General features: G+C 41.7%; 1 protein-coding gene across 1 annotated transcript; it reads right to left on the bottom strand.

Annotated features, from left to right (window-relative positions):
* Positions 1-963: 963 nt before the first annotated feature.
* Positions 964-11,403, bottom strand: SDCBP2 (syndecan binding protein 2). The gene is made up of 8 exons (XM_075276944.1): positions 11,309-11,403; positions 10,469-10,538; positions 7,810-7,910; positions 5,760-5,921; positions 5,496-5,671; positions 2,901-3,072; positions 2,291-2,382; positions 964-1,409 (listed from the first exon to the last, which is right to left on the bottom strand). Exons 1-8 carry the CDS (start codon positions 11,357-11,359, stop codon positions 1,355-1,357), a joined length of 879 nt encoding a protein of 292 aa, XP_075133045.1. The 5' UTR covers positions 11,360-11,403; the 3' UTR covers positions 964-1,354.
* Positions 11,404-11,766: the final 363 nt, after the last annotated feature.

The following is an 11,766-nucleotide window of genomic DNA, read 5'->3' on the forward strand; positions in this document are numbered from 1 at the left end:
TATTTTCTATGTTCAGTACCTGCAGCTACCTCCCCTGTGTGTGCACAAGTCCTGCAGTGTCATGCTGGGATTCTTCCCTGGTTTTCACAACAATTATGCTGATACAATTTTGGTCTATAGAAATTTTGGTTGGGCAGGAGCTGGCACGTTGCAGGAACACGCTGCTAAGCCCTGCCCCCCTCTGCTCCTGTTTATAAGCTTAGTTTGCTTAGTCCTTTGCACTTGGGGGTTCTCTCCCTTTACGTTGGCCCATTCTCTGTAGGAGCTGTACTTTGTGTGCTGGTCACTTATGTTATATAATGTCTTTAATGCTCACTAGGGAGTGCAATGAGCATTAGCGCAGACTCCACAGGGGCTGGCCTAATATTTTAAGCACTTAGAAATCATTTTCTTTGCACTTACCCAATGTCCTGGGAGTGAGTGACCAATGACACCTGGCACTTGGTCCCATTTCTCCTTCTCACCAAGCTTTGCGGACATAAAATTGTAGCTGATGTTGGAATGAAGTTACTGATGCTATAAATCTATATATAAATAGAGAGATCTATATTTTTTGATGTTGCTTGTCATTGTTGTCCGTCCTGCTGAATGTATTAAACTGGCCTGAGCCACATCAACAGCCAAGTCTGTCTTAATGGTCATCTGTCTATGCTGGCATGTACTTCAAGCCGTATTGCTGGTGGGCAGGGGTCATAGGAAAGCAAGACAAAGGTGAATTATTATCCTTTATTTACTAAAGTCACAATCCACAGTTGTACATGTTAGGTTACCGGCGCAGCTACATTATGTCTAAAGTAACAGAACAGAATGGGTTGTTCACTGTAGAACCCCTATATACGTATGTATGGTAAATCCAAGATCTACACATCATCCCACCAAACACTATATACAATCAAAAAATGTTGTGATCTTCTTGGTACTTGCTATTACACAGTGTAGACCAGGTGCTATGCCTGTAACTCACATAATGGTTACAGGAACATTCCTAAATCCCCCATTCCCATGCATATATAATTGGTAAGTAAACAATGTTCTTGTTAGTAGGCGATTCACACTTCAATGTGCTCTGCCATATCTATGCCAACATATTTCATGCCGACCTTTAACTTGAGTGATAAGATTACATGTAACACACAGGGTCTTGGCTTGCAGTCCCCCGTGAATTTTCAGTGAATGTTTTGCACGTAGTTGATGGACTTGACTTGCTCTCAGAAGTGTCGTTTATACAAGGTAGAGCCGGATAAGAGAGGAACAATCCATAGAATGAGGTTAGAGGTCACATAGATATATACATATAAAGTGCATATTAGAACAGGGAGCACCTGCATGGTTATGGTTTCCTGGCCAGGTATCTTTACACCTCGGGGATGGAATGATCCATGTTCTTCTTCATTAATCCAGATGACAGTCTGAAAGAAATAAAATCCAAATATTTGGTCACCTGTGTTTTGTAGTTCTCTTACTACTTTGCACATTTTTGGGCTATGAAGGTTTTCTATACACCCTCCCTGCCACCCTTTCACTTCCATGTCGCCCTTAAAGCACCAAAACAATATCTCTGAAATGCCGGCATGTACTACCTAGACGTTGCTATTGAGTTTTCCTAGCCTGCTTTGTGTTTTAACTAACAAAATGGCGGATTCCAATTTCACTTTAAAATGAGCCTTTCTTTTCTGACTTAGGATTTAGTTTGCATTGATTTTCCAGATCACTTTTTAACTTGAGTCTTTATGTAGTCAGCACATGATCCTGGTCCTCTTGGTGTAGTCGGTACTAAACACCTGATGGCACTAACATGGCTTCCTAGATTCAGTTCTAATAGTGTCTGTAGGTCTCTACATCATGTAGTGCTCATGGTGAACAGAAAAAACAAGGATACACTGAGATTTGCTTGGCCTGTAAATTAATGCAGCATATGAAGGACTCGGGGCTTATTCACAACCACATTTTGTGGCTCTGCAGTGTCCATGTTAATCACAGACTGCACACAATCCTTGTTTGTGTTCTGTACATGGTTGATCTATGTGCATGGATAAAATGTCTGTATGATTCTTATTTATTTTTTTACAGCCCCCTTAGACTTGCATTTTATTTTTTATTACAATAATAACTTTATTACGGTATATGATAAAAGAATGTGTGTATGAAAACATTGAAACTGATGTACCTGTATGCATCTGAGAAAAATGCAGAAACCATATGTACATGAAATGAGTGTGTGAATAATACCTTAGGCTGGGCTCATGCAGTGCACAATGTGTACAGTGCCAGCCTGTAAGTGAAATCTTACTTTTTTATAATATGCTCATAGATGATGGTCGGGATCACAGTGACGGTCACGCTGCGGCCGGATGATGCCATAATGTTTTCGATCTGCCGATCCTGGGAAGGAAACGTTTTATAACATCTGTAAACAAATCTGCTTCTGCAGCATCCAAACACTTATCAAGTAACCCTTACCAAGTAACATATAAAATGCCTGACCCCACCCCACATATACACTTGCCCTACAATGCAGTATACACTATTGTGTCACTTGTACATTGCCTGACAACCACTATTCTGCTGCACTCCACTATATCCGTTCATCACTTGTACAATGCACGAAGCTATACCACACACTCCTATCACAGAATTATACAGCACCTGGATCTATAGTGGACAATCGCATAAATGGTAATTCCCTATTCTAATCCTCTCTATGGGCACTGATCTGAGAATCTTCGATTATGGATGGCTTCCATCTATGATGGTTTATGTTCTGTTCCAGCAGGTTAAAGCTTATCATAGATGTATATTGAGGAATACATCCAATAAATACCTAAGGCCTCCCACACTTTAATATGCACTATGCACACAGAATATAAATTCCCACACACCCACTGTAAACATGGACTTACCTTGAGTCCAATGACATTCTGCCCATTGACCTCACACAGGTAGTGGTTGGTGAGCAGCCCATTCCTAGCGGCTGAGCCATCCTTAACCAGTGACGTGATCTTTCCCTTCTTGTAAACAAAACCAACATGTCCCAAGCTGTCTTTCTGTAGAGTAATTGTACGCTGGAATGGACTGCGAAAAACAGGTGACACTCAGTGGTACATCCTACATGTCTGCCATATCTATGAATATTTAAGATCTCCATCTATACCCCCCTCCCTTTTGAACATCATTTTACAGTTCTAATCCAAGTGTAATCTCATACCGGGCTACATCAGGTCTTCTACCCCAGTCACTTCCAGAGCTGCATTCACAATCTAGTCTCCTGTTAGGTCACAATCTGTCCTTTTAAGGCTGCTGATAGATTCTGACTTTGATTTGAAAACAGCTATCTAGGCGCAACCTGGGCCACTTTAACCACAGGGCAAATGATGCGCCTCCTCAGGACAGCGGGACAGTCCTGCATTTTCAGTGCTGTTTTCCAATTTCAACGCTATCTGCATCCTCAGGACAAAAATAGAGTTGCATAGAATGGTTGAGTATGGATCTCCATGCTACAACATTCAGGCCTTGACTAGTACTGTCTGAGGCAGGAAGCCACAATGAACACCGATCCATAGACCTCCCTAAGGCCGGAGCCAGCAAGCAGCACTGTGGAAACGGGACTAGGGGAGAGTGTTAGTATATTTTTTTTGTGTGTGTAATGTATTATATGGTCTCATGGGCCATAAGGAGGACAGGTTAATGTGTAATGGGCATTATAATTTGTGTAGGTCAGGTATCTGTAAGTGGTGGTGATGGGTAAGGCCCATATATGAAACCTTTGCACTGGGCCCACCCCATGACCAAGTAATGTATGGATTTTGCTTTTGATGCTTTTACAGTAAATTAATGTTGGACTTCTTGTAAATTTGAGGTTTGGGAAGCTGTGAGCAAGTTGTAGAAGGGGAGGAATGTTCTAGTGGAAGTTACTTCAAAACTTGTATTATTTTGTATCATTACAACAAAGTATTCCAGCTAAATTCATCTGATTTAGTGACCATTAAAGGACATTGCTCCGATCTCTCTTCTCTACCTTGCTGTAATGCAAAGGTTATCATGGAGTGGGAGAAGGAATCTATCATTAATTTATTAAAATCAGATAATGAAATCTCACTTTTTTCTTTTTTTTTTGTAATGTGTATTTTTTGATTTTATTTGTTCTATTTTCTGTACGCGATCTGCCGTCTTGCCTTAGCTTCACCTCTCCTCTGTTAACAACCTTTAGAGATCTGCTTTAAGGTTGAGGTCTATGGGAGAGTCTTCTAGGCATGCTTAGTGCAGGAAGGGGGAGTAGATAAGATGTGACATTATCTATTGTCCATAGTGAATGTAATGATGGGTTACTGTGGGTGCTATCTATAGCGGTGTGATTTTCTGGTTTGTCTGTGAGTTAAATGAGGCGTCTGTTGTAATGAAAACCCCCTGCAGAATTGGAAAGTGGTATTAGGCTTCATGGCCAGAGTGAAAATTGCAAGATATAGTACCTTTTATATACAGAGGCATAACTTGAAGCTCCTGGGCCCCAATATAAAAGATGTAAAGGGGCCCTCATTTACCAAGTGTTATATATAAAACTAGTGTTGTCTTATGTTGTAGAGAGGCCTGTGAACTGCCTGGGCTACCTCTACCTTCCCTACAGCTACACCCCTGGTTATATAATATACAGTGAAACTTCCCCAAAAGCTCACCCCTTACCCAGACCACTTTTTTTTGTGATAATGGATTTTTAATTTTCCATATTAACTATCTTCTTTTAGAAGACCACCTCTCTAGAAGACCACTTTTTAATGCAAATATGGGTAGTCGTATAAAAGTTTCACTGTAAATATATATATATATATATATACATATATATGTATGTGTGTATTTTTATATGGTAGTGACATCTAAAAGTTTAACATAAATACATGGATTAAAAGATAGGCCATTTTTGTGACACATTCCCTCCAATCATAGCTATTAAATAAATGAGACTGTTCACTAGGGGACATGTTCTAGGAATATGTCAGTTCAACGCTCTCTTTCCACTGTCAGACTGTATAAGATTGAGGCTGTCTGAAATGTATATCATGACTTGTTCCTGTATTCTGGATATTTATAGAGAAATAAAGGAATAAAAACATAATCCTACAATGGAAGCGCTGAAAATCTTCTCCTTTGTATTTAATTTGTCCCTGCTTTGAGACTGCATTCAGATAGCCATAATGTATCAGGCTACACATGCAATTCTGGCCACAGGTCTTCCATTGAGTTTACAGCACCATAGATCCCTATGATGTTCTAGCTTATCTCTGCCCACTTGGAAAATGGAGAAAGTTTCATATTTATACAAAATACGGTACATAGATTCTGCTCAATGGGTCAATACAAGGAAAAAGAAACTGAGAAGAGAATTTCTTTGAAATTTGATGGTGAATGTCTCTTTAGGAGTGACTGTCTTTTGTGTATGGTGTCCTATTATCTTGCTGGTATATTTGGTTAGTATATTGTAGTATTGTTGGTATATCACTCACCGGTCCCGGACTATCATGCTTATCCTGTCCTGCCCGGCTTTCTTCAGTGCCTTGTGAGACTTGTCACTGCTCCACCCAGCACAGTCCAGATTATCAATCTGTAGGATCTGATCCCCAAACCTCAGGCCTACCAGGGAGGCTGGAGAATTAGCCTGGACAAGCTGCACAAACACCCCCTAGAACGAGAGGCAATTTCAGTGTGTTAGTCCTACTGCTTCAAACCAGGCCATTCAGCTTGTGGACCCCATTTCTTTCTCTCCTCACCTTATCCACAGCCTGCAACCTCAGGCCCACCTTGCCATTTTCATCCTTGCATAAGATAACCTCCCGAATTCCATTCTTAATTTCCGCCCGTCGCAGACCAATGTCGTTTCCAGTGACTGGAGCCACCAGGCCTCCTGGAAGGGTGTGAGGGACTGCCACTTCCTGCAAGGCAAAAAAATAGTGAGTAGGGCAAATACATGTTTGGCCAATGTGGCTGAAAACTGGCAACAAAAACTACAGGTGGCACCATTTTTGGAATCTCAACAGGTTGGGAATAATGTTAACATTCAGATGCTGAAAATCTGATATTTGTCACAGTTGTACCCAAGCTAGACAATTCTCTGTGGGATAAACATATCACACCACTTGGGCCCCCTGGACGGCAAAAGGAAAGGGAGGTGGCTGTGAGGAGGAGCGGGGATCGGTAAGTGGGATAAGATAATTTGTTGGATGAAGCCCTACAAATACTGCTATTATTATACTCTGGGGTCTGTTCAGACCATGGGTAGGTGTGTGAACATAAAAAAAAAACAGTCTTACCTCTCCAGCTTGACTCCTTGCAATCTTGGGGCCTTTTTAGTGATGGCACATGGGCCAGGCCAGTTTTGTAATGTGTCATGATGCCGGCCTGGCCCATGTGACTTCTGTGCTGGCATTAAAGGGGTTGTCCCATCACAAGGATCCTGTCTATACTGCTTGTTAATGTGAATGTAAGACTTTTCCTAAATACACTGCTTCAACAAAGCTGCTTTGTTTGTCCACTATATTACTTTATTCTTTTTTTTTTTTTTTTTTCTGACACATCCCTTGACTTATCTGGTCATAAGTCAAGTGATGTATCTGCTGCTCTGAGGGGGGAGGGAGGAGGGGCTAAGTGCACGGGAGCGAGCCTGGAGGGGGGGGGGGGGGACCGCCAATACAGACTGTGCTGGCATCTACACTCCCCAGCATCCGCCTCTCTATTACAGTGGATGCCGGCACAGGTGCCTGCTACATCGCTGTAGTCTGTAGTCGCACTGTGAAGGCTAGACTGGTCTCACTATGAGCGCGCACGCAGGGCCAGCGGCATCTCGCCGCTGGCTTTGCATATGTAACCCTGCCCACCAATGACGCAACAAAGCCAGAAGAAAGAAGAATTTAGAGAAACGAAGACTGGTGAGTATGCGACGTGGGAATACCCCTTTTAAAGTGGGCTGAAAGCAGCAGGGAGTGCACCAGAGCCCCGGAGAGGTAACACTGGTTTTTATTTGTCACCTCCCCTGGGTCTCTTTCCGATCGTTATTCTCTGGTGTCTGAAAAGACCCCAGAGTATAATAATAGTTTGTGGGTGGTCCACTATGTAACATACTACTGAGTGGAGGGGCCACTATGGGGGGGCTGTGGGCAAGTCAAAAGTTTGCTGTAGCGCCCAGTCTCTGCTAATCACGTCCCTTAAACTCTAGGCTGTTAAATAATAACCCACAGGACAGGAGAGACATTTGTGATGCTGATGGAGGATTGTCTAGGGTGAATATAATAGCAACAAACCCTCAGATACAAGAACTGTTAACGTATATATGGAAAACTTACTGCAAAAGCCTTGTATCTCCATCACTTGACTGGGGCTTGCAGCAATTTGTGTGTTCTACCATAATAACCCTATTCACATGGAACGGATTCATTTACTGAAAAGTTCTCCCACATGTGAATAAAGAATTCACGGACTGCAAGCTGATAATGTAAAATTGATGCAGCAAAGGTCTCTTGGAAGGTTGGGCATGATGTTAAAGGGAGTGCCCTCTATTGGGCTGCATGACTGAGGCACTGTCTTCCTATTTACATCATGGAAGACAGATTTACATATTCTTCCCATGATCCTCTTCACAGTGGAGCATCTATGGCTTAATAAGACTCCATACACCTAAATGGTGGTCTCTCCCTAAGGAGTGACGATATCCCCTTAACCCTATAATGATGAGGAATTGACATCTATGAATCTATGACCCCTCTGGACACTTGCTGCTACATGTCAGTGATATGATGCTGAGTAGAGATGTTGCAGCACACTCACATTTCCACCAGAGGGAACCAGTGACATATTCAGCTGTACTTCCTCGTCCGTCAGGCGAAGACCCATGTAATTGGTCAGTTCTGACAGGTTTGGGTATAGACCTATGATAATGGAAAGCAAGTTAACAAAGAAATGTTATGAGCCAGCAATTGTACACCTGCTAATACAAGACCCTGTGTCTATATGGTGTGAAGTCATAATCTAGGAAGGCCAAAAAAAGTCCAGCAGCAGTATAAATGCTATGTGACTGCTGGCATCAGACCCCAAAGCTTTGAGCTATGAGTTCCACTGTAACTTGTAGGCTCTGCTCATATACACAGCATTAGTACAAGGAATACATTTTTTTTATGCCAGAATGAAGTTAGACACGGGTACAGAGGGGGCGGATTATGGCACGGAATCCACGTCATAATTCACCCCCTCACAATGTTGGTCTATGGAGACCGCTAGCGGCCTTTTTTCCGCTGGCGGTGTGTTGCCACAGGTGGAAAAAAGAAGCAAGCTGCCCTTTCTTCAGTTTGATTTCGCGGCTGAATTAGCGCGGCATCTGCCTCGCAGCAGCACCCTCCGGACTAAACCCATTCATTTGGGCCTAATCCGGAGCGGAAAACCGTGACAGAATATGCACATGCGGATTTGCGTGTGAACTAAGCCTTATAGTTTCTATTTTTTATCGCTCTGTTTGTACTGTAGATAGCGTCCACTCTCCTGGATGTAGGTGAAGAGTGGCCACTTATCTTCAGGGCTTGGCAGCTTTGTGAGACTACAGATCACTGTTTGCTTATGGATATGGGTTTTGACTTGATAGATATAATACAAGCACAGAGTTCATGGATAGTTTATCAGCACAAGATACGGTTGACAGGTTTGTTTACATGTCCTTAACCCCTTACTACCGCACGCATTTTTAAATTTTCATTTTTGATTCCCGTCTTCCAAACCCCATAACTTTTTTCTGTTGACAGAGCCATATGAGGGATTAATTTTTTCGGAACAAACCAAACAAATCATTCTACATATTGTTACCATTTTTATTCTGTACAATGTACTGGGAAGCTGTAATATAAAATTCTGAATGGTGTGGAATTGGAGAAAGAGTACAATTGTGTGACTTTCTTACAGGCTTCGTTTTTACAGCGTTCACTGTGCAGCCAGAATTACACATTACGTGTATTCCAAGCTTGGTGCCCTGACCTGTTTTTGTGCATCTATCATCTCCCATGTTCGTTGTAAACAGTTTTATGGACACTTGGAATAAAAGTTCCCTTTTATGATACAACGCTCTGGTGAGTGTTACCTATTTTTCTCTTTTTGTGATAAATCATTGTACTGTTGATATTCCAGGCTGTGCACCACCTATAGGAGCTATCTACAAATCTGTCCTCCTGTTGTCGAGCTCAGTAATGGGTCTAGCAGTGCCACCCTAATTTCTCTTTACAGTTGTAATTATCAGACTCACTAGGGGTCCTGATCACTAATGCAAAGCATTGTAAAATATTGGCACTTCTATTGCAGGCTGCACAGAGAAGTCAGTAATAAAAGTATTGCTAAGACAAGCCTGGCAGCTTTCTGCAGTCATGCCAAAGGGATCACTGGCTCCAGATCTCATTTTGGGCAACAGCATTCCTCCCCAAAATGATGGTGCCCATGCTCCATCGGGAAAGTGGCACTTGAGTCAGCTTTGACTAAGGCATCGAGGGCCTTATTGCCTCCGATCAGAGCAAGCACTGATTGTGGGCATTAGCGTTCGGTCTTTGCTGTATAATACAAAGCTGATGGCTATGGCGGTTGCTCAGCTACTGAGTGGTCACCATATTTAAATTCTCAACATCCGCTGTAATAGTATGGCAGATGTTGTGAAAGGGTTTAACGGAGTCTGTCACCAGAACAGTCAGATAGTGGGGGTTCATGTAAAACATCATGCTCTGCTTCCATTACTGAAGTAGTAGCTTTCTTATTGATATGCTGTTTAGCTATTTGGTGCAACGAGTATGTCAGAAAGTCAGCTCTGTGGACTTTCTGTAAAAAGCACTGCAGAAAAAAAAAGTAATGCATTTCCACCAGCGCTTTTTGGCTGCGGTTAGATATGTGGAGCATTAGCCTAAGGGTGAGTTCACACAGAGTTTTTTTACAGGAGGATTTTGAGGAGGAACCTGCTTCAAAAAACTTCTAACATTCATTTCAATGGAAGTCAGTAGCAAACAAAATCGACATGATCTATCTTCAGACGGATTCAGGCTTGAAAAACCCATTGAAATCAATGGGAGGTGCAAAAAACTAAATGCGCTTTTTTTTACACTGTTTTTGATGTGGGTTTTTACGGTTATTTTAACAAAACATTGCGTGAAAAAAAATGTAAAAAATATGTAAAAAAAAAACAAACCGTTTCCTAATTAATGAAAAAAATTATTCAGCTTCAAAATTCTGTGTGAACATACCCTAATTATGTTTTTACAAGAAACTCCTTACTATGACCATCAAAGAAAGAGGGTTGTGGCTTAGCAACTGCCAGGAATTGAAACCCAAGGTCTATAAGAACAGTGTAGAAATCATTATACAATGATAAATTTTGATTTCTGAACTGAAAAATCTTCTAAAATTGTTTAACCATTATGAGGGGACACAGAAAATACAAACTGATAAATTAGATGTCACCTACTTGGATTGAAGGGTGCAGATGGCATAATGGCTGCAGGTTGTTGTTGGGCGTTCACTTGGGTAGACTGAGCCTGGAAGAGACAAGTGATAAGAAACAGGTTACTTTCCACTAAGCCATGAGTCATAACTCACATGTTAGTTAGTGATCTCTGTTATTATATCACGTGAGACAACAATGTGGCGTGACAAATGTTACTTGGGATAAAGGAGATCCATGGCTGTCACGTGATTACTATATCATTAGAGAATCACTCAGCACATATGGCATCACTGTGACTCAATACATCTGTATCTTGTGTCACCTGTTCTAAGAAACTCATGCACCACACCTTCTTCTGGAGTTTCCTTCTCAGTGCTTGTGATGCTTCAAGCAACTGAACGAAAGTTGTTTTTTTTTTGTTTGATTGTTTTTTAACATTTCCTGAGGTTTATCGTAAGTCGGTGCTGCCCCAAATTCTCTAATTTGCATGAAATGTAACAACACTGAAAAGGAACTTCCAGAAGAAGCGGATCTGTATGGCCAGCATTGCCCTCTATGCACATTACATATTCCTCTGTAGAAGAATTAAACAATTTGGTGTTTGTGGGGGCAACTACACTGTCCCCAAGATCCGCCATTATGTGAACAAGAGCTGAATTGGATTAGTCTTTTCTTTGTTTTTTTGTTTGTTTGCTGGCAGCTGCCTATCTCCATCACTATGAAAACCTTTATCTATCACATAAAAGGCCTAGCTTTCCTATTATAAATCACATGGGTCATATATAAGGACAGAAAACAGACAAGAGCTCCTTAATTAAAGGGATCTCATTTCTACTTTAGGTCAGTGATTATGATGCTCACCTGTAACGCCCGGTCCACCTTCAGATCCTCCAGAGATGGGTACAGAGACATGATTTAAGTTCCTGGAATAAGAGAATTCTACTTATTGTCATAGTTTATATAAAGCAGAACAGAGCCACAGTTAATAATAATTTAATAATAATCTTATATAAAGCAAACTTATTCAGAGGACATATGAACAAACAATATAAGGCCCGGTTCACATCTGCATTCAGTATTCTATTTGGGGACCCCCTGAACGGAATACTGAAGGCACCGACAAGCGGTGAGCAATGAAAGCACACGGATGCTCACCGCTTGTCAATGTGTTCGGTATTCCATTTGGAAAGGTCCCCATGCGGACTCGCCGAACGGCGTACCGAACGCAGATGTAAACCGGGCCTTAGACATTACAATGTGACAAAAAAATGACTATATCAAACAATAGGAGTGAGGGCCCTGCTTTTTTGTTGAAGATT

Source organism: Leptodactylus fuscus, chromosome 6, assembly GCF_031893055.1.
Source record: "Leptodactylus fuscus isolate aLepFus1 chromosome 6, aLepFus1.hap2, whole genome shotgun sequence".
Lineage (NCBI taxonomy): Eukaryota > Metazoa > Chordata > Amphibia > Anura > Leptodactylidae > Leptodactylus > Leptodactylus fuscus.